The sequence below is a fragment of the Cydia pomonella genome, chromosome 15 (assembly GCF_033807575.1).
Source record: "Cydia pomonella isolate Wapato2018A chromosome 15, ilCydPomo1, whole genome shotgun sequence".
In the NCBI taxonomy this organism is placed as follows: Eukaryota; Metazoa; Arthropoda; class Insecta; order Lepidoptera; family Tortricidae; genus Cydia; species Cydia pomonella.
Window position 1 is genome coordinate 17,023,483 of NC_084717.1, and position 24,509 is coordinate 17,047,991.

Consider the following 24,509-nt stretch of genomic DNA (forward strand, 5'->3'; position numbering starts at 1 on the left):
CTCAGAAAGCTTAAAATATTTCCTGACGATTCCAAAAATACACACTTAATTGTTCAAGTTTTCTGTCGGCACTCCCGGAGTGCCACTGTTTTATTTCGGGTCTCTATTGTTTCCCGTAAAGGTTTAACTCATGAAGTATTTTTGTCCGCATTTTCGTTAGCCATAATTTGGTTTTTCTCAGAAACGAGTAACTTTTCAGGATTGCCATAAAACAAACCTAACCTAACCTATCTATAGGATAACCTAAGCAAATTCCTGAAAAGTTAACGGTTTCAGAGTTATGACTAATGATAATATGACAATCATTACATTATGACTTTCAATATTTATGTGAAAGAAAGGGATCCGGTTTTTTTCTCGTCTAAAGGCGCGTGCACTCGACACGACAGTAACCGCAACGTATCGACCCACCTTAATCGAACGTTCCGTTTTACAGAATTTCTGTAACTGCTTCGGTTTTTACGCCGATGTTTCTGAACATGTGTTGCAAGATATATTGAGGCGATTGTGAAGCACTGAACTAAGCTACCTTAGGGAAATGTAAACGATTTATAAAATAAAGCAACCCCTCTAGTAAATTTGCCATACTCGTAGTTACTACTTAGTACTACTACCTATATTAGGGCTTATTTAGACGGCGCGCTAACTCATAATTATCGTACCTACATCCAATTCAGCCAACCTATTAAATATCGTAATGTAATTAAACTCACATGCGAGTTCTCGCATCGTCTCATATCACAGGCCTTTTCGTCTATTGCAGACGATTTAATCAATGCTGTTTAGACAACGGGTTTGGTGACTGTGGAGGCCAATGCGTGAGCGGCACAGCTTCCCACATTTTTGGCAGAGAGAGCTCATGCCACCTGAGGTTCTAGTCCCGGTTTGCTTTCTGCGACACCTGCTACTTCGTAGCTTTGGAACTTCGTAGCATCTCTTATTCCAAAACATTTCTATTAGTTTCGCGTTTGTCGATGTACTTACGACAATCATCTTGACTAGGTCCCCAGCATTTCTGATGCAATCAAGACATTATGACACATACATGTAGGTACATTAACATGTTCAATACTTGAATTGTTACCGCTCGTTTGCTATAAACACGGCTGCTGTTGGTACATTAACTTTTTTTTTACTTTTGGAGTAAGCCCATGTCCTGTGGGAAATTACATTTAAAGGCGTGGGCCACGGCAGACCAACTAATATAGTTGGGTTTTTATAAATTGAGTGGTTAATAATATATCTTGCTCTTTTATTAACTGACCGCTGAGAAAAGAAGGCTAACAATTCCATAAAATGTTTTTAGAGATCTGTATGTACGCAGAAAGAACTATTGGGACCTTATTATTAGCCCTAGACCGTCTTCTCCTTCTTCTTTTAAAATATCACCTCCATCAAATCTATGAAGGATTTGCCAATGACAAGTGTGCTCGTAGAGCTCGTCGTTGTTCGGTAGTTACTTTTAAATGTGCTCGTAGAGCATGACGTTGTTCGGTAGTTACTTTTAAGTGTGCTCGTAGAGCTTGACGTTGTTCGGTAGTTACTTTAAAGTGTGCTCGTAGAGCCTGACGTCGTTCGGTAAATGCCCATAATACCACGCTAACCTACCGCTCCTTATCTTCTCCGCTACCGGTGCTACTTTCAAACTTCCCCTTATATACTCATTCTTAATCCGATCCTTTCTCGTCACTCCACACATCCATCTCAACATTCTCATTTCCGCTGCGTGCACTCTTCTATTAATTAAAAAATTATAATGAATGTCGCACAAAAACTAAAAATATGAAAAATATTTCTAAACATGAGCAATTTTATACTTCAGGGAACTCAATGATTATTTTTTTTATTAGTAAACCGCACAAAAAATTTAAATTCAAAAACATAATATCCGCGGTCCCGAGCAGACAAGCCCGCACATCCATCTCCACCAATCACGCTTACGTTCGGTAAGAGTGAGAGAACTACACGAACCTACTGGTCCTTAAGCAGTAGCATTGGATTAAACTCCTTAGACGAACAAAATCAAATCTCATTTCAGTGGTTCACAATGGTTTGCCAGGAGGCCGATGCTGACAATTTGAAATGATTTGGATTTATGGATAATCGAATTATCAGGAATCTTACGTTCACCAATGAGCCAGATGCCGTGAGTCGCTAACACTGATTGGTGTTAACGAAATGCAAGGGAGGCTAGCCAAGATAACTAATCGTATCGGCAAACGTCAAACGAAAAGTGAAAATTATGGAAGGTAGAGTTATGGAATCGAATCTCCATGTACGAAAAAGTGTCCGTCGAAAAACCTTAAATAGGTGGCTCTACAATAACTAGAATACTATCACTTCAATACCTAGAATTCTAAGATCAGTTAAGTATCAGTCTCACGAATCGGTTATGTATATTATTTATATTTATGTAATGTATGTATGTGTCTTTATGTATTTAAGTAGTTTATAATTAATTTATGTGTAATAGGACTCTAATTCTTTCAATAACAATTTCTTTTAGTTTTAAACGCACCGCCTACAATCTTTTCTGCTTTGCCCTAAGGTTGACTGGTAGAGAATGCCTCATGGCATTAAGTTCGCCTTTTGTAAATTAAGTTTTTCTTTTGTGCAATAAAGTTTTAAATAAATTGATTAATAAATACTTGAAGAAAACTGCAAATCATAAACAGCGCACTTCACCCCGTCAATAACGCCTAGGTTCTTAGCTACTCTAGCGCTACTCTGGAGAGATTTGGAACTACTATTTAAAGCTGACAGCTGGACACTTTTGCAACAGTTCTGCCTATGGAGATTATATTCCTTACCTCTACCTTCCATAGTGAAAATGTTTCGAAATGACAGATGTTACGAAAAGTCGCGTGGCTATTTAAAGAGTGGCGAAACTTTTTAATTGTCGAACTAATTTAAAAAAAAATCACTATCTAGCTTTTCAATATAAATGTCACAATAGATGCATGAGTAAAATCGAATCACTTGTATAACATTAAAAAAAAAAACCTGTAGTGAACCCATGTAAATAATTCTGAACAAATTACTCTAAAATCTCCTCTGTAGTCGATGAGTTCCAGATGCTAAGTAATGCAGTAGATAAGGTTTTCCGAATTGACAGAAACAGTTTAACCGTTGAATGCTAGCTTTAACTAAGAGTAAAATTCATAACAAATAAAGGCAAATTAAATCTCCGAATGGCATATTGCAGGTATCCCGTCTTCAAGCGGAAACTCGACGGTAAGATCAATTTGTAAGATTTTAGTCCAGGAGCGGTATCATGGTCGCATTTTTATCACTTGTCATATCATGCGTCACTTTCGCACTTACATACTTGTTAGAACGTGACAGGCATGATGACAGATAATAAAAAACCGACCCTACAGATCAAAACAATTACTTTATGATTGTAATGTTTATGTTTACAATAAAGATTATCAAACTATTGTTTTAACTATCTTGTAAACATATTATCCACTCTTTATTTCCATACATGAATGTTTCGATAGATGTGTACTAAATGAATCAACGTCTTATCAAAATAAGATGAAAACCAATTCAAATTGTTAAAACATAATATGCTCTCAGGGATCTCTTACAAATTACGTCAAATCATTAATCCAATCCTCGTCCATCTTTCTAACCATCCCGACTTTCCCTCCAAATAATTCAATAAGAATCAGACTCAAAGGTCGAACTTTCTATTGTTCACAATTTAAATAAACCAACAGAACAGCCTAAATCCAGCCTGGCATTTAATCAAAAGTAGACCTAATTCATTAAACCGCAAGGTCTTATTTGTTTGGAACTTTTTAATGAAATATTTCCCTTTGAAAATAACTTTAATGATTAATTATGCGGTTTGAAACTCTGTGAAAACTTTGATTAAAACAAAACATTAAGGAGACAGCGAAGGTGTTGCCTGTTCAAAAGATGGTGTTGAAAACTTTGATTTTTAATTACCTATATTGCTCTCCAGTGAGTCCCCACTCTGGGATTACTTTACATAGTTTTTAATACTATACCCACCACAATAAAATCAGTATTTTAAGAATAAAATAAAATTTCAGATTTTGTTGAAAAGTAGACACTATTTACGGTATAATATGTTCAAAAACATCTTTGCAAATTTAAGTTTTATATTACACACTATAATATCAACTTACGAATTTTAGCTACCTAGATAGTTAATTAAAAAAAATTAATTTAAAAAAACTTACTACTTAGATAGAAATAATAATATTTAAATACAGTGTTATAATTGTTATCAAATACGAGTAAATGCGATAATAATTAACTAAAACAGTTTTAATAAAAATCTATTAGTCTTCTATCGTCGTACTTAGAAGACGATACATTTGTACCCGAATAGTGATGACAACAGAAAATTATCAAGTCCACTTATAATTAAAAAGGATTCTGCATAAAAGTTCTAAATTATCGTTCATTACCTTTTTACTACTTTTATATGATCAGCTGCCCGTAAAAATAGCCGCAGACTAGACCTTACGAGGCGAAACCACCGACCAATGAGTGCGATAAAAAGTTATGACAGAATAAAAATCCTGCAATCATGTTCATATATTTTATGAGGCTCACTTGCTCTAAGTGCTGCGGTTTGATGTTAATGAGGCTTTCGCAGTATTTTGATGAAATTAATATACCATTAAAACCACTTAACTGTTTACCAAATTATCGTGGAATAAATTGTAAATTCAATAGTCAGAGGAGACCGCAATGCACATTCTGCCCGTCACTTTCACATGTACGTACATGACAGGCATGGTGACAAATGATAAAGAGCCGACCATCTTAGCCCTACTGGTCAACGTGGCACTGAAAAGGCCCACTAACACTACAATATTAATAACAATCTCTGACGACCTGTCTGGCCTAGTGGGTGCCCTGCCTATGGTGCCGATGGTCTCGGGTTCAAATCTCGGTAAGGGCATTTATTTGTGCGATGAGCCCGAATATTAGTTCCTGAGTCATGGGTTTTTTCTATGTATTTATAATATTATATTTATCGTTGCCTAAGTACCCACAACACAAGCCTTATTGAGCTTACTGTGGGATGTAGTCAATTTGTGTAATAATGTTCTATAAAAAAGCAATATATTTTTCCGCTGCGCTGAACGAAGTTGCCGCTCTCCTGCTCCGTCGCACAGAAAAATAGTATACACACCTCGGCCAGTACACAAGAAAGCCTCATATTACATATTCCTCGACCTCGGCTTCGCTTTGGCCTACAATTACGGCCAAGCTATTTTGGCCTACATGTGATCTGATACATTTCTTACTTTACTGCCCTAAGTACTTGTACCTCCTTGGATTACGGGCCTAAAAATCCCGGTCTTTTGATAGGCCTGCGAGAGTTTTAAGGTCATGTACGAGTAGAACGCCTGCTGGAACCCGTTCACAGGCGCAAAAATAGACACCCATGAACCGGTCGCAGTAAGGCATTGGGGCTATTGTAGATAAAGTGAACAGTATAATGGTCTATGGATTGAAGTTTGGGACGACAATGAGACTGGGTTATTGCAAAGGCGTCCGGACACCTACCATCACAATGTTTTCACTAGTCATTCGAACTGTTATGTTGTTACTGTTATTCAAACATTTCTGTGTGTATATTGAAATGTTCAACGAAATGGTTTCGAAGAATTTACCGAAATTTTTATTCGTCTATAATTTTGATTCATGTTAACAAAGATAGCTTGATCCAAATGATCTATCATGAAAGAAAGGTTTTCGGCGGAGATGTCAACCGCCGTAATATTACGTGAAGGAATAATGAATGTTGACAATCCGGTCTCAGTCATTTATTTTAGTCTTTAATTTCTTATGGCATTATTCATAAACGCGTTACAGGTCTGAATTAGCTATGACTCGTTTGTTTTTATCTGTCATTTCGACTTTTGTATTAAGTAAGGGATAAAACATAAATAAACTAAATAAGGCCCGCAAAGTTTTATTAATAAGGGGGTTAGAAAATACCTACATAAGAACGGGGCATGGTGATTTGTATTCTAGTGGAATTTTATTACTATCACTACACTTTATAAAACAAGTCCCTCGCCGCGTCTGTGTGTCTGTATATTCCCGATACACTCAAAAACTACTACGGATTTTCATGCAGTTTTCACTTATCAATAGAGTGGTTCTTGAGGAATGTTTAGATGCATAACTTTCTAAAGTTTTACGTAAACCGTGCGAAGAGGGGCGGGTCGCTAGTTTTTACTGTAATAAGCATGTTACCTTTTTACGCTTAAATTAAATTTGATATGAAGATAGAATAAGCTATATTGCCACGACTCATGGGAGTCTGGGGTCCGCTTAAGTTTTCCTTCACCGAAAAGCGAATGGTAAATATCAAATGATGTTTCGTACATAAGTTCCGAAAAACTCATTGGTACGAATCGGGGTTTGAACCCGCGACCTTTGGATTGCAAGTCGCATGTTCTTACCGCTAGACCACCAGCGCTTTTTTTTGTATTAAGGAAAAGTATGTACCTATAATATTATAATTTAATTTATCGATATAGAAACTCACTGCCTGTCACTCACTGTCTGAGCATTTTAGTATCTATGAATAAATCCCTTATCATTAGACCAGATTTCACAATAAACGTATCATATTTTGATTCAATCCTTTATTTCCATCTTAGCATAAGTCTGACGCACACAAAAAACAAGGAACTCGTTTCTCCATTTTTTATTCAAAGAACCTTTGAAAAAGCAACTGTCACCGCCCAAGAAAAAGGTTCCGTGGCGTGGAATCTCAGATCATAGAAAGTACTAGATGGCTGACGGAGGCGTGGCGCGTGTCGCCGCGACATGGCCACATCGTGGCCATACCGGCCCGCCGTAAGACAGTAGCAAATTAGCTGTCATTGAACAATGTGTGCGTCAATTTTATTGAAATGCCGAATTATAGCGTTATTTTGTGTCGAAATAGGAGTGCATCTAAAAACTATAAGGATCATGGAGTTACATATCACATTTTTTTTCACGTATTAGTCAATAAAACCACACATTTTAACAAATAAATCCAGTGACATATGATTTTTCTGAGTCAGACCATGTTGTCATACAAACGCGTGGCAATTTATCTATGCATCCTACATTGACGCTTTGGCATGGAAAACTATTTGTAGTGTCCATAGCAACGGCGCAATGCATTAAACCGCTAACGATATTCACAGGGGCATTATTGTTTCTTGGTACGACCGCCAACCGCTCCCTTCATTGACGCCGCGAAGTAGAGTGGTGCTCGTGCATATAATTGATCTTTGAGCGTTATCGATAAAAATGTTTGGATATAGTGTATATGAAAGTAATTATTTTTCAAGTAAAATTTTAAAATTATTTTATATGCACCTAATGTTTAATTTAATAATTTGGATTAAAAATCGAATAGGTAAGCCAAAAAATAAACTGATTTAATTAAGTACAATTTATTTATAACATTATAGTTTATACCTATAAGTATATTTTATTCAGGTTCTTAGCAACGATTCGAATAACTGCACTAGGTATAATCAAATATGTTCATGATTGCAATTTTTTTCAGTTTCCCGAAAAATTCCAGTATTAAAAAAAAATGGATAGATGCTACAGGTAGAGGGCCCTAACTGGTTTACGAGCGAGAAAAGTGTTATTTGTTTGGATCATTTTCAAGAAAAATGTTTCCAGTTACACTTCACCTCATTTATATAACGATAGAATATAAATATGTTTAAAATAATAGTATATTGTTATACTTAGTCGATCCAAAAGTTCTATCATAAAGATTTTTACTGATAATTATGATTACTCTTTTCTTATTATTCGTACATATGATTTAAAAGCTTATTTAATGGTGCATTATACTTACAATATAATTTACTATAACTTGCTTTCGCAGTTCTTCATAACTCTATGTAACATGCTGGAATTGCTTTCAATTGGTGACGAAATATGCTATAATAAACTGAAACTATTTTTTTAATGAAGCGCTCACGTCTAACGACAATCCCAAAGTAAACAATTTAAACAAACATTACATCAAATAATGACTAAAATTTAAACCAATTTGATTAGTTAAGCATAAACAAGCTTTCGCATCATGGTACATGTTTTTTTTTAATTAAAAGCTTTGTATTAAATTTTATCAGTAAAAACCTTTGTGAGAGAACTTATGGATCAACTAATATACCTTACACGTACCTTAAAATTCTTAGCTCGTAAATAAGGTCAAAAATTTAAAGGAATATAAATTAAGTCTATGGCAATTATTACTTAAAACAAAAATGTCAAAACTCTAAGGTCATGTTACTCATGTTCAGAACATGTAAAATATCGATAGCTCTATCGAATTGTCCTCACTCTAGTGCCGCCGCTCTAGGCTCCTACACCGCGCGGTTTGGCCAATCACAGCGCGTGAGTTGGTTGTCTGGCCACGCCTTTAATGATGTGGTGGGGGACAGTTGGAGACAGCGAGACTCGTTGAAATTATGCTTCGTTATAAATCTCCTTACTTCTTATATCTATGCGTGGAATCAATGAGGCGTCTTGGCCAGGGAGAAAAGTGGAATACTGAAAATAAAACAGGGTGGGTATTCCGTACTTTTGGAGCGCTCGAAATTATAGAAGCGAGTGGTTGAAAGTAATTATCTGACACTGATTTAAAAACTAGTAATTGATAATTTATATTTCTTATGATTTGCAAACAAAAAAAGGTGAAGTTGTTTTATTAAATAATGAATAGAATCAGGCGTTACTTTGCGGAAATAAAATAAAAAATATTACTTTGCTAATCCGCGAAAAGATAACGTGCTGTCAACTTATTCAGTTGTCGGACGTCAGACCGTCAACACCTCCAACATCTACTGAGGATGCCTCGTAGAGAAACACGTGTCGAGTTTTGTGCTTTTGATGGTGGGTTGTTAATTTATTTGCATATTTATTTTTGCGGCGGGAGGGTGGGAACATTAATTACTGATTGACTAGCACGTTATCTTTTCGCGGATTAGCAAAGTAATATTTTTGATTTGATTTGATTTTGATTTCGATTTTTTCTTTTATACCTTACCAATATGGTTATCAAATGAAAGCTAATGAAATTACCATTTCAAAAGAATATGTAAGCAGTCGGTTTTTTGTTTTTATAATAATAATAATACCTCATTTTTTCATATTATAATTTCAAGTCGAGCGCTGGAATATCCAATATTAGGCCCTGTGCTAACTTAGGCCTTATGACGTTACAATAAGGTTTACGAATAGCCAGTTAATCGTGCAGACGGTGATTGGACCAACCAGTGTCGACCTCTAGGCCCGTGTCAACTATACAAAAGGGTAGATCACTTTATAATGGAAGTTTTGTTTAACTTGTTTCAGTTGTGCAAGCATTTGAAATAACCGAGGGAAGAATGATGCCGGTTGATTGAGCTAATACTTATTTTCTAGACAATTTTATGCTTGAAGAATTTTCGAAGGCTTATTGACCGAAGCGTTAGCGAAGGTTTCCGTTTAGACTCTGGCAAATTGCTTTCGTATGTCCGGATGTCCTCCTCTGCAGGTCGCAATTCTCAACCGATTCTCGTGAAATTCTGTGAACAAGTTTTGTAGTTAGATATAATTTTCCTGTCGTTTCGTTTTTGAAAATGTTCAACATTGTGTAAATTGGTATAAAGGACTTAAGTGTCGTTAGGGTCTATGGCACTATGGAGTACGGTGTGATGATGACTCAACGAAGTAAGTTTTTTTTTTGTTTTTACATTTCTTAAGCTTATGAATGAATCTTATCGCGAGGTCTACAGCTCACAGTATTATGTTAGTAAGCGTTGCAATAGGTCTAGCACAGGAGTGGCACATCAGTATTTAAAGGTAGATTTTCATCAGACATGTGAGAGTATGCGTAGCAAGGGATGTGATTTACATTAAACTACGAATAGAAAAAGGGTAAGTGTGGGTTTGAAACTAGCTAAAAGCGAGTTCCATAAAAAAAACATCACACGAATGTGATATAATGATGTAAAGTTACATACTACACTGCTTTATCTACACAGCTCGAATGTCACCCAATGTCTGTTGGCGATTCATACCGTCAAACTAACAGAGACCGACGAGTCCGACGACCCTTCGTCCTTGTTTTCTTCCTAACCGATTAAGTTCGCCATCAATGAACCCATTTGGCACAGATACCCTCATAAATACACGAATCTTTTCTTCCGATTCTTGGTAAAGCGCCTACACACTAGATGAAGCATTTAAGTCGACTTTTCGCGTACCCATTCCATAATAACAGGCCAATTCTTACGTACACTGATATCAGACTGACATATAACTGATGTCATTCAAATGATATATATCTTCCCGGTTACAAGGGTGCGGAGTGTTAGGGTCGGCAACCCGCATGTAATTCTAACTTTGTAGCTCGAAGTATTAAAATCCGTCCGTCGATAATACGAGTAAATGAAGTATAAAAAAGTACTCAAATGCCGCCGCACCAACCCAAGGAATTGTACAAAACAAAACAAAGCGTTATTTTACCATCAAATTGGAAATGCGTGAGTGTGTTACTTATATTGCATGGATGTTACAGTTTAAAATTGAAGTAAGTGTGCACGACATTTTGATTTGAAACCACTCAATGACTTCAGAGAACGGATTGGTGGAGCCAGGTCATTCCAGCATTTCGTGGCAGCGTAACGAAAACTGTCACGAAAGGCCGCTGAATGGTGACGAGGGCAGACAAGTTACAGGTATCTGGATGACCTGACCTTGGAGGATCTGGAGTTATGAGCCCAGGTGAGCTTATTATAAAGGTACGAAGGAATCCGGTAGTACACAATGCCAAACATAAGCGAATGGGACCAGCGCATCATATAAGCTAACCTAAGTTCAATACTAAGGAAATATCTTATTTTATAAAGTAAATTTTAGTCTGTAAAAGCAATTTCGAGCTGTGTTAAGTATGTTTCTCAAATCTCAATTCTTCGTCCAAATATTTAAATATTAGAATATCAAACTCGAGTAGACTGCTAATCAAACCTCTTCACACTAACACTGTTTGTGTCTGAAAATGGAATGGTTTTTCTATTGTTTTGATTTTAGCCGGAAAAGCTTTTTCCTGACAATTTTGTCTCTGACTCTGGGATTGAAATAGACATATGGGGAAAGGAAAATATGACAATAAATACAATGCTTTATCAGGCAAACTGGAACGAACCAAATAAAGGGTCTGGTTTAGTTTTTGTAGACTATAGATGGTGAAAGGGGTGCAGGGAAGAAGAGTAGCAGGAGAAAAAACAAGTAGGTATACGAAAATGAAATAGCTATAGCGGCCGCAAGGGACAGCGTCTGTGTGTGACAGTGGTCAGTTAGCAACTGATTTGGCTTCGATACAGGTACGTATGCATCTATGTATGTATATATAACGTTGCATGTCGCTCGTGCTCACTATTCAATGCGTAAGTATAGATTTATTTATATAAGAAGTACATCATCATACAAAATAGGTAAGTAAAACAGGTACATATAGATATAAGTATAGGTAAGTATTAGTTTTAAGTTTCTTTTTCAGATTCTGTCATCTACAGTTTTGATTTAAAATATATGACAAAAATGTAACGCACAACATATAACATAAAACGTAACCTATACTTATATATAAATAAACCGGAGTTAGTTTGACTGGTATTGTTTGATATTTTCTACTCGTCGATTGTAATGGTTAAATTAAGATTTCGTTACCAAACTAGAATTGCGTACTTTTCATGTCCTTTTTTCTCATTGACCAATCACGTGCCGCCGCGCTCCCATAAAAAAAAATAAACAAAGACGAGGCGCGGGGCGGGAGTCGCGCGTTTATGTCTACATTTTTGTGTATTATAATTACCAATTTTCATTAATTATTTAGGTTTTATATTTAAAAACGTATTAGGTAACTATTTTTGATGACTCGTAGAAAAAGTGTTGCTTTTCAATCTCGTACCTAACTTAGGCAACTCAGAAAGCATCGTTGGCTAAACACGGCACCCTACTGAAACGCTTTCTATTACACACGATTGTATGAAATACTATTTTGGGGACAATCAAATAATATTTATAAAAATGCGAGGATAAGTGAAACTTAGTATAGTTAAGTCGATGTCGAAAAATTGAGATGTAAGTCATTGAGTATAATCGCCATCAGATATATCGGAGCGTCCAATGTGTTTAGTTAGTTTTATAAATTTTAATGAGCTGTCTAAAATGGTCGGCCATGTTTATAATTTGACGAGTAGGGGGCTACTGTGAGTGAACTGTTCGTTAAGAATCGTCCCCCTATTGTTGTACCTAATTATTTCCAACTATTCCAGAACACTTAAACGCAATTTTTTCTTACAAACATGTAAAATATCAAAGGTATGATTGTCAGATAAAGCGTGGCCACTGTCTATTAAGTGCTTTGCAAAATTAGACTTTTCTGGATGGTTGTGTCTGTATAGCTGTATGACGAAACATGCTTCTTATAACTGGTACTGAAACAACGGCAACTAACGCCCATCCCCACCCTGCAACAAAGCACGACCCAAAAGTTCCCATTATGCCAGCAGCATTCCCCCGCTGTATGGCGATGGAAACCGGTTGGACCAGCCAAGACCCAGAGCGGAGATCATTACCCTTCTCCATTAAACGCCTGCCCAACTTCCTAATAAGTTCCAGAGCCTTATTAACCAGCAGCCTCAGGTCCAGCAGTCTCCACAAAAAAATATTTTACTCCAATATGTTCATGAATGTTCACCTTATTGTGGCAAAAATGGTACGGGAAGTTCTTCGTTATGATCAAACTTATATTGCACAATTTTATTGAATGAGCGAATATTATTTTGAATGGTACTGAATGGCTGAATAGTTGTGCCTTTAACTTTTAAAAAATAATTAAAGAGGGAAATTGTTTTAGACGTTTTTGATGTGAAGGTTCGGTTGATGCTTAAATTATGATTATTTTACCTGATTTCCTGGCATGTTTGGAGAAAAGCACTATATATGCCTCGGCAGGAACAGCAATTCCTGGATTCGTCTTCTTTGTTGTAACTCATCCACTAATTGCCCTTTCCCAGCCTCTGCAATAATGTACTATTATTAAACTACAGAAAAATTATCTATGAGTCACAATTTTTCCGTAGTATAAGTATTTAAATGAATGATTTAATTCATGAAAGCACCTACAGAAGAAACAAACATTTTTTTCCTCATACTCGACAACGCTTCTTAATTTGCCGAAAGTCGAATAATTGGATTCGTTTGAAATCCAACAATAAATAAGTCGAATATTCATGATATTAAATTTCATATCAATGCTATGCCGAAACAGGAAAAACAACGGGGAAAATTAGATGAATCAGATACCTTGGCTTCGAATAAAATTAATGATATGTAATATGAATATGAGAATATTTGATGAACAAATATTGTTTTTTAATTTTTTTGCATCGTTTTATGGAATTTTGCCTCAGAAATATTCGGCGTTGGCTTGATAGATATATAAGTAAAAACAAGATAAATAGCTTTTTTTACCTAGCGTACCAATTAAAATTTTTTTTTTGCTTATAGCTAGCATAAAATATAAAAATAGTAAAACTAATGCAATACCAATTTTTTTTTTGCAATACCTATATACACGTACGAATTCTAATATGTGATTATCTTTTAAACTTCTTATTCGTATAGATCATGTTATTCATGACAACGCTTGCCTTCACTCATATTGACATGTTATAGGTTCGATTTGACAAATCTACGCGTCATCGTGGACAACACGAACTATAAAATGCTGAATTAGCATCAATTTATTGATGACACGATTATTGTAAAAGTCTCCAAGCGCCGAGACAAAAGATTTAAGAGAATGCCTATAGACAAACTCGATGTTGCTAACCGGATTTTTGATATTTGCTGCAACGCAGCCGACAGTAATGTCGCGCTGCAATGCTGAACAGAACCCTAAGGAATTTCGCTGGCATTTGTGCCAGCATTTGCGCATAAAAAGCCTGATGACAGGACTTATCAACAAAAACTCATGGCATTAGAGAAATACCTACAACAGTCGGTTTCCTCCAAGCCAAAAACATTTTCGGATTACACACTCAAAAGTACACCACCTCACACCTCAAAAGTAATCACCTTTTTTTTTATGGAGGATAGGCAGGCGTTTGACCACGATCAAGTTTTTGTTTAAGTGTATCGGCAGATTTTATTTTACTGTATGTTTTAATACCATCTATGTTTTAGTTCTTTCACTAATTTCATGCAAAATAAATGTATTTGTGTAGCTTTAAGTTCTCATGTAAGTGAATTGTCAAATTCTTAGTGAGAATAAAGAATCTTAAACCTAAAAAAAGTACACGAATAAAAGAATATAAGTTCTACGCAAAATGCAGACATTAACCACTCTTGACAGTAAAAACGATTCACTTCACTTACGCTAGTCGCAATCCTTTTAACGTCTGAAGCTCGCAGCTTTGCAGCTGCATTTGTAAATGGCAACAAACATTAGAACAGTTTCATTCCGCGGAAGGACACGTGTTCTAAGTGTTATTGTGATTGCTAGTACATCGTCGACAGGTTAACCAGTGTTTTGAACTAGTGAAAACGAGTTTTCACTGAGGCTATACTGATAACTAGTTTCATAATAAGCACCAGCTTTCGGCCCGCTGCGCTAAACGAAGTTGTCGCTTTCCGACTCCGAGGGGAAGCAGGCCACGCCCGCCGTTGATTATTTTTAGTAGATGTTCTGTAAATGAAAACAAAAAAATATATGAATAAGTATTTTTCTTAATTTCCATTGAAAGTTAAATGTTTTAATGTGAAGTACCATCTTTTAAAATATCGGTAGCTAATTTGTTTGCACCTCATATACGGGATTACAGGAAGACCGCATACGTGAAAAAAACCGAATGGACCTCGCGCCGTGTAAACGGTCGTCTCGTACATTTATACGGTAAAACCGTATGCGTGAAAATATCGAATCGAATAGTCGCTGTGTGAACGTAGCCTTATTGTATGGACTGACATTTATATGACTTGGCTATTTGTACGTTATTCACAAATAGGCATACATTTGACGTGCCCCTCCCCCGCAAAAATGGGCAGGCTGTTTTATACAGAAAATTACAGACAAGTTACTCCAGTTGTTAAATCCTGCAAGCCAATTAAGGATTAAATTACTTACGAGGCAACGTCTCTCGCTAAATGAGAATATCTCTAGTAGAAACATTCCATTACACGCTCTGAAACTAAAAGCATGTCGGACTTCATTGGTATCTACGTCGGGAGAGCTATCGGCGGTGTGGGATTGGAAAGTTTGCTGGAAATATTGGACTGCTTCGTAAAATATAAAAAGGTGGAATTCTATTTCTGTATTGGTGTAAATTTATTTATTTATTTATTTAAACTTTATTGCATAATAAAAATAAGTACAAATGGCGGACTTAATGCCTTAAGGCATTCTCTACCAGTCAACCGTAGGGCAAAATAGAAATTCTCGAATGTGGGTGCAGTGAGAAAAGTAATTCAGAATAAAATGACAACTATAAGTAATTTTGAATAACTATTTACAATTTTAGACATTAATAACGTTATTTACAATGTATACAAATGATATTACTACGTATATTATATATGGACATATTGTGATAATTTAGTTGCGATATGAAATCTTTATTTTTCGTTTTTGCCTTAAAAACATTTAATTCGTGACATGCTTTTTGTCATTTATGAACAAAAACTAGTCTAATCAATCAATCAGTATGTGCAGTCGCCATCAGATATATCGGAGCGGCCAAGGTACTCATAAATATCTGAACACGCACTCTAGCGCCTACGCCTTGACAATAGAGGCGTGTTCAGATACTTGTGAGCACCTTGGCCGCCCCGACATAGATATATATGGCGACTGTACCTACCATACAAATTACTTATTTTTACATAGCCATTTATATAGTTCCTGTTTCTATGTATTTTACTTGTCATTTTTTTTCTATTTAAATGTAAATATTCATGTGAACTATAAATTTTATTTCAATAAGCATTAAATCATTTTATTTTCTCTCGAACAAAGAACAAAGTGAACTTTTTCTCAACCAACGAAAGGTGATAAAATATTATGGATGGACACGAATTTTAATAAAAACGAGAGACCACTTCTACGATTTTATCCAATAAAATATAGAAAAAATGTGTTCCAATAAGGCTTTCGAGGCGGGTCGCAATCTAACCTAATAGGGCGCGAGGAGAAAATGTGTCAGACGCGACAATGCTTCGTTGAGACTCGAGAGAAGAGTGAACTCAGAGAGATACCAACGAAGAGCGTTGAGCAGACCAGAAACGCAAGCTTTTGCAGACGGCGAAACAACTCAAATTAGCTTCATGGTCATGTCTTCAGGCATGATAGATTTAAAACTCCTGCAGTTGATCATGATGGGAAAGGTCGCTTGAAGAAGGAAAAATAGCGGTCAAAGGCAATCGTGGTTGCGTAACACCCGAAAAAGGACCGGGATTAAAAAGGTGGCCAAACCCTTTCGCCACGCCGCTAGCTGACTGCTAACCTTCACTAGTTGGAGCGGCACCTGAAGAAGAAGAAGGTGTCTGTATATCAACTAAAGCCTACTGTCGACGTAGATGAAGAACGTCGTGCGCATAATATCATAATATACTTATTTTTGTGTTGGTGACTTGCATAAAATTGTCTCAAGATGTAGCAAATGCCCCAGTACCTCTCACGGCGAATGATGGTCCCTATATTTTTCTACCCTTTTGTTTTTACCATATTTTTATTACTTTGATGTTACATTTCTAAGAAACTTGTGTGCTAATTGCTAATCTATCAAAAAATGTCTACAAATATTTTACGTGATAGCTACTTCATTAAAAAATGAACTGTCGTAAGTGCCATCATTCAACGCGAGAGATATACCAGCTTCAGGACCCTCAGGACCGCATCCAGGGCAGAAAGACTCGAATTGACGGATTTGAATCTTTGACAGTGACAGCGTTAGCGTCAAGACTGCATCAGTAATGCCAAAACAGTAGTGCAGCTGCAGTTGCAAACCGAATCCTACCTTTAGGCTAGGTATATGGCGTTAATTTTTCCCATATAGCGGGATTTTATCGAATGATGTATATGGCTAGACGGCTTTCCCGTATAGACGCCGTGTGAATTTTGAAAGTTGCCATACAAATGTTGCTATCATTGCGGTGTTCGATGAAATGAACGCCGTGTGAACCTAGCCTACGAGAATATGTAAGTCTCTGCATAAAAGCAAAATATATTTGTCGACTAACTAATGATAGGTACTCGATGAGCACCCGGCTCTTACCAGTCTTAACCCTCACTCCCTTTTCGGACTGTCATCATAATCAACCAGGAACCAAACCAATAGCGCAGCTTTTCGGGTCATTCAAATAAAAGCCAACGTATCGCAGCCAAACACACTTAAGCATATACTTTATCTATACTTGACACTCCTTCAAACGCAGCCGTCATAAGAGACGGTCTGCCACATATTATTAAATAAGCATCCTGATATTGGATGAATCATATATTGTTCTAAACAAGGCTCGGAACCGGTTTATAACATACCGGTAAATACCGGTTTATTTCGGTTTTCCTCCGAACTATTATAAGAACGAAACTAATCCCTAGAATTGGCGTAGGTACTAGTCTTTACGAAAGCAACTGCCATCTGACCTTCCAACCCAGAGGGTAAACTAGGCCTTATTGCGATTAGTCCGGTTTCGTCACGATGTTTCCTTCACCCTGAAAGCGACTGGTAAATATTTATAGACTAATATGTACAGTGGTGGAAATAATGGTGAATGACACACGTGAAGAACTACAGTAGAGCCTCGCTAATGCAGACCCTCACTAATCAAGGCTTAATTAGGTACATAGATATGTCACTTCTACAAAATAGTCTATGAACCGGACACGTAATGGACTCTCTCAGTCAAATTAGGGGGGTTGCTCACCAGCCTTATTCATTCCGGACGCGTACCAAGAATGAGATACCGTAAGTTTAGGTAAACCAGTATACATGATCTCCGTGATGAACTAACCAAAATGAATGCTTTTTTATTGGTCTCTGACAGAGAAGTAGTATATTATTGGGAAGTTTAGACCAGTTTCACTCGCTTCGCTCGCTCACTGGTTTAAACTTCCCAATATGGTTTGGTAAACCAAACCCATGATCTAGAAAGCCTCATATCATGTATGGATTGAGACGATTAACAATTTGGTCTAGACTTCCCAATCGGGTTTGTTGGACCATCGAACGGAGAGCATTTTACTGTTTAATTTCGAACGAGACTCCGTTCCGTTCCCAATCGCGTTTATCGAATGGTTGAAACTTCCCAATAGAGTTTGGTAAACCAAACCCATGATCTAGAAAGCCTCATATCATGTATGGATTGAGACGATTAACAATTTGGTCTAGACTTCCCAATCGGGTTTGTTGGACCATCGAACGGAGAGCGTTTTACTATTTAATTTCGAACGAGACCGCCGTTCCGTTTCCAATCGCGTTTAACGAATGCTCGATTAGAACTGCGTTTCGTTTGCTCACTAGGAGATTAGCATTTTCTCAGTGATGTATTTCATAGATCATTTTCTCAGCACCTTAAATGATGTGATTTTAAAAGCTTATTCTGTTTTGTATCTGTTCCAGTTATTCAAGAAGTAAGTGGCTTTGAAATGCATTTTTACGACTGCTTTGTTTCCAAATTCAATTATTTAGTTGTTCAAAATAGTAGCAAAAGCTTAACGCAACACACATCCCAAGTTGGCCAGTCTCAGGATGTATGCAAGGACCCCCAGGTGCTGAACCCAGGCGTAAGCCCTCATAGCGCCCCAAGCGGATGCTCGGTTGACTATGGCGTTTGCACAACATGACTGATCAGCTCGTCAGCGTCACAGAACATGAATGAACCTCCAAGGTGCAGAACCCCGGCGTAAGGTCGCGTTTTACGTGCTTGAGTGAAACCCCTCCGGGTGTGGTTATCCATACCTATCGACCGCGTAGGTACAGAGTCCCCTCTAGTTTCTAGATCAACACTACACTCTCTGGTTGGCCAGGCCAAAGTGTGATTTACGTGCTGAGATGTCCGGTCGTCAACATCCGACAACTTAGGCATCAACATTTTTATTTATATGAAACTTATCAAAAAACTTCATAAGTGCGATGTAGGCCTGAACCTGCCATTGGTTCATACTTGTGACGTGGGTTGAATTGTGTTTTGTTTATGCGCAAATCAATTTGATTCTTAGTGCAACCATATTAAGTTTAAAATATATAATTAATATAAGACTTATACAAACACAAACACATGTAAAATCTGTATCATGGTGTAAAACAGTTACATCGTTAAGCCAGGTTAAAGCAAATCAGTCTTACTCTTTGAAAAATAAAGATCAATTTTTATTTTCGCATCATGTTTCAATGTTATCACAGTACGTTTGTATTAACACATGGAATTGCATTCGATAAACGTAAATGATCGAGGCTATGCCTTTGTCCTGGTCATACTTTAAGCATATCACATAAATAAACAAGTGACAGAGTATGGGATACAGATAGTAGAACGCGTGCTGATATCTAGTTACATCTCAAAGAATAAATATAAACGGATTGACTACTGTTTCCACCTTTATAAGGTAAACCTCTGAAATGCTTCATCAATGTAATTGTCTAATTTACTCTTAATACATTAACATTTGCTTATTCTACTTATTACCCAAATCAAATAAAATACTAATCAGGAAAACTACTTCGAAAAACCAAACTTGTAAATAAAAACGACTTGAATTTTAGCTTGTGAATTTCCACATAGGTAAATGAGTAAAATATTTTCAGCTATGCCACAATTATTGATAGGCATGACACCTCTGTATACTTACTCACACTATAACGAATCATGTGGCATATTAATACTAAATAAAAATAAGACAACACGTGCCTAGGCGCACTCTGTTTGTAATCTGAGACAGTAATTATAACTTATTCAACAAGGCACGTACCTTCTCGAAGTCAATGAATGATTCGTTATAAATGTTTTATTTACCTACTTATGTAGGAACATAGTTCACTTTCAAATTAGATTCCATTTCATACAAATAGTGTCTAGTCTTGATATGAATTACTAATACTACCTATGCATAAATATAAGTTTCTTTAAAACATAGTTAGGGTAACCGTTATTTTATTTTAAGTCTATCAGAAATTAAGCCTATATATTTGTGACTCACAAATGGATAGACAAATTTGATTTAAGTTTTTAGTCATTAATAATAGAATTTTGACCTACTTATAATTTTAATAAATCGGATCTTTCAATTGAACATTTTTGATGTTAAACCTTATCATACTTAAATATATTCCAGGATCTGAGTACTAACAGCTGTAAAAATATTGGTAACTAATTTGTTTTACAACGACGGTGGCAAACAAGGAAGCAGTCACTAATGTAATGTTCGATTTTAGAAATAAAGTTTCATATCAGAATACTCAGTCGAAGTCACGGGCAAGGATTAGTGCTATAATTTAAATATGCTTTGTCGTACTTATTTGCTACTGATTGCGCAAATCGATAAAAACATGTTTACTAATTTCGCAATGGTACAACGGGTATAATTAGTTATATGATACCTGCACTAACTTAACATTAGCATAAATGGAGGGTTGGCGATTTCATAATTTAGACAGTAAGAATTTTATACCTTGCAATTTTTATTTGTGGACAAAATAATACCTTACAATCATTTACTGCAAGTAGACAAAATATGGAACTTGTCAACCCTAGTTGTTTCAGCTAAATCATCAATAAATGCGTATTAATTTACTCGCTTGCTTAATTGTTTCTTTTTTTACGATTCGAACACAGCAGTGCACGGAGCCAAAGTTGTTTTTACAGTGTTGTAACATTTTTTATACAATGTACGTAAGTATATTATCTAATATTTCATTGAATTATGTCTGAGTATTTGAATTGTCTTACTAAAATATACCGTAATTATTTATGTTTGTTAGCAAGTGATTTCTCATACGGCGTAACTGCGTATTGATATTGTTTCTATTAAAATATTGACGACCAGTTTGGCCTAGTGGGTAGTGACCCTGCCTACGAAGCCGATAGTCCCGGGTTCAAATCCTGGTAAGGGCATTTATTCGTGTGATGAGCATGGGTGTTTTCTATGTATTTAAGTATTTATATATCATTAACTAAGTACACAAGCCTTATTGAGCTTACTGTGGGACTTAGTCAATTTGTGTAATAATGTCCCATAATATTTATTTATTATTTTATTTTATTAACATTTTAATTTGTTCTAGGTCTTCCGATTCAGAATTTGAAAGCATTGCTTCCATTAGCAACACAGCAACGGGTACAAAGGCGAATAAAGAAAAAAGACAAAAAAGAAAACCTGATGCTTCAGGGTAAATATTGAAATTATTCAATTGTTAATAAGGTATTTTTAACATAAGTCATTTATACTTTGAGCAATTATATAACACTGTATAAAAACTTTTCAGGATCGATTCGGAGGTGGAGTTCGAGGAAACAACGAAACAGAAAAAAGTGAAAAAGACCCCAAAACCAAAATCGAACAGGTACTACTTTATACTTAACTGTTTTTGACAAACTGATTTTAATAAATATTATTCGTGACTTATTATGAACATATTTATGATAACAACTATTGGTTTGCAGAACGCCCTCCACCGCCGCACCAAACAAGAAGGTTTCGAAGAACGGCAACCCGTTCGAGCTATTTCCTGAAGATGAAGACTTAGAGGCGTCCTCGGCATCGCTGCTAGACTCCTCTATCGTTCAACGGGTGGCCAACGGTCTGACGAAACGGACACTCGAGCTCGATGGTGCGTTTTTCGTGGAGTTACGCGTCTACAAAACTGACGACGTGCGCCGTGAGTTACCCGAGAATAGATGGAAAAAAGCTCTTTTGTCAATTAAAGCTCAACTTGACTCAGACACTCCTCCATGGGAAAGTTTGATTAAGTTTACTAAGCATATTAAATCAGTTTTTAAAGACACCGAGGCAAAATTTTATCCCAATAAAGATTAATTCATGGGTTGCCTCTGAGTTGAGTTGGGTTTACTTTAAATGTAAAATTTTGTTTTGTATTTAAATATCCGTTCAAGTGGCAGGATCCTGCTCCAGGAAACTTAAATTTTAAATTCCACCAACCCAAAAATGACGTATGCCTCTTGATTAGATATTTATTTTACATTGTCCATTATTCAATTAATTCGGTTTTTGTCGTTTCATTAACTAATCAGCTCTAGATAAATTAAATTAAGTATGCCTTTCTGCTACAATTGTTCACTTAATGTCACAAAAAATAAATGGGTAGGACACTTGAGAAGTACAAAACATAAGGATAATTCTCAAGCGTCAATAATTGATGGCGTGGTTGAAATTACATCGGCCTTTAGAGGACGTATATCATCTCATAGAGTACATGGATCAGAGGAATCAAAATTTGCTAAACCTGAAGTATTTTTAGAATCATTAAAATCCAAATTAGAGAATATTATAAAATCACGTTTGCTAAGTCACATTTGCATAAAAATTAACTTTGAGTACTTCTGCAACTTTTTATTAATCAAAGACAATAAAGAGGAAGTTAAATCTTTTACTACAAAAAATTTCACGATCCATCAAAATTACGATTTTGATGAGATGTACCAAATAGTAATATGTGACTTAAATAAAAAAATTCAAGAGTTCCAACAACGTGACAGTGGATGGACTTTCCTAAGTAATGAATATTTGGAAATAAATATTAATAAATATCAGCCATTAAAGGGATCTTCGTACATAGATTTACCTAAGTGTATTAAGAACAAAAAATCTTGCATTAATATACAGAATAAGGATGATTTTTGTTTTCTGTGGAGCGTTGTAGCAGCACTCTATCCTTCTAAAAATCATAAAGAGCGTATAACCTCATACCCTCACTTCAAAGATGTGTTGAATATTGATAAAATAAATTTTCCAATTACTTTCTCAGGTATTCGTACTTTTGAGCGTAATAATGTAGATTTAAGCATCAATGTATATTCCTTAAAAAATAATCGCACAGTTGTTGGACCTCTTTATAGATCTGAGTATAATAGAAATAAGAGAATTAACTTACTCTTAATTGAACAGGGTGATAAATCACATTACGTTTTAATAAGCAATTTGTCGCGACTTGTTCGTTCGCAAATAACAAAGCATCATGGTAAGCTTTATTTTTGTGAAGAATGTCTCCTATTTTTTCCATCTAAAGACATGGTTGAGAGTCATACATGTAGTGGAGTTGCAACGGTGTTACCAGATAAGGGTACATATCTTCAATTTAAAAATTTTGAACGTCATCAAAATGTGCCTTTCGTAATTTATAGCGATTTTGAATCAATTCTAAAGCCTTTCCCACCATGTGACATTGATCAGAAATCAGAAGATAGTTTTACCTTAAATAAGCAGAAGCATATACCAGCAGCGTTTGCCTACCATATAGTTTGTTCTTACGACAGCAGTCTAAACCGGTTTGTTCAGTATCGAGGACCTGACTGTACTTCTAAATTCTTAAAGTATTTGTTCAGACATGTTGAGGAAATATATGAAATCTTAAATAACGAAATACCTATGATTTTTACCGAAGCCAATGCTTTGGCGCACAAGGACGCTAAGATTTGTCATATTTGTCACAAACTTTTATTTGCCGACAAAGTAAGAGATCACTGTCATTTGACGGGGTTATATCGAGGGGCCGCTCATCAATATTGTAACTTACGTTACAGCGTCCCAAAATTTATTCCTGTATTTTTTCATAACTTATCAGGTTATGATTCGCATTTATTTATAAAAGAGTTAGGCAAATGTTCAGGTCCTGTGAAAATAATACCAAAAAATAAGGAAAACTACATATCCTTTACTAAGTTTTTAAAGATGTCTGATGATCAGTATGTGCGAATACGTTTTGTAGATTCATTTAAATTTCTGGATACTGGGTTAGAAAAATTAGCCGAGGGACTAACTAAACCAGACTTCCTCCACTTACACACTTTTTTTCCTGATGATATAATCAAATTTAACTTATTAACACGAAAAGGGGTCTACCCCTATGATTATATAACATGCTGGGATACGTTTACAGAGACTGAGCTACCTTCACAAGATTTATTTTTTAACTCAGTGACCGCAGAGAAAATTAGCGATGTAGATTATAATCATGCTCAAACAGTGTGGAATACATTTGATATCCAAAATCTTGGTGAATACACTGACCTCTATCTTAAAACGGATGTATTGCTCCTATCAGACATCTTTGAAAATTTTCGAAAAACATGCAAGGTTAATTATCGCTTAGATCCTGCATTCTATTTAACCTCTCCCAGTCTTTCTTTTGACGCAATGCTATTAAAGACGGGTATAAAATTAGAGTTAATATCAGAATTAGAAATTATTCGTTTCATTCAAAAAG

The 24,509-nt window shown here is 35.9% G+C and overlaps 1 protein-coding gene and 1 long non-coding RNA gene across 2 annotated transcripts in view; one reads left to right on the plus strand and one right to left on the minus strand.

The window, feature by feature from the left end:
• The window catches only part of LOC133526022 (uncharacterized), a 577,119-nt gene that overhangs the window by 368,330 nt on the left and 184,280 nt on the right, over window positions 1–24,509 (minus strand). The window lies entirely within an intron of this gene.
• On the plus strand, window positions 20,882–22,105 carry LOC133525811 (uncharacterized; the record flags this gene model as incomplete). The annotated part of the gene is made up of 4 exons (XM_061862199.1): window positions 20,882–20,958; window positions 21,351–21,455; window positions 21,552–21,629; window positions 21,730–22,105. Coding segments are annotated over 4 exons (633 nt in total), but the record flags the coding sequence as incomplete, so codon positions are not given.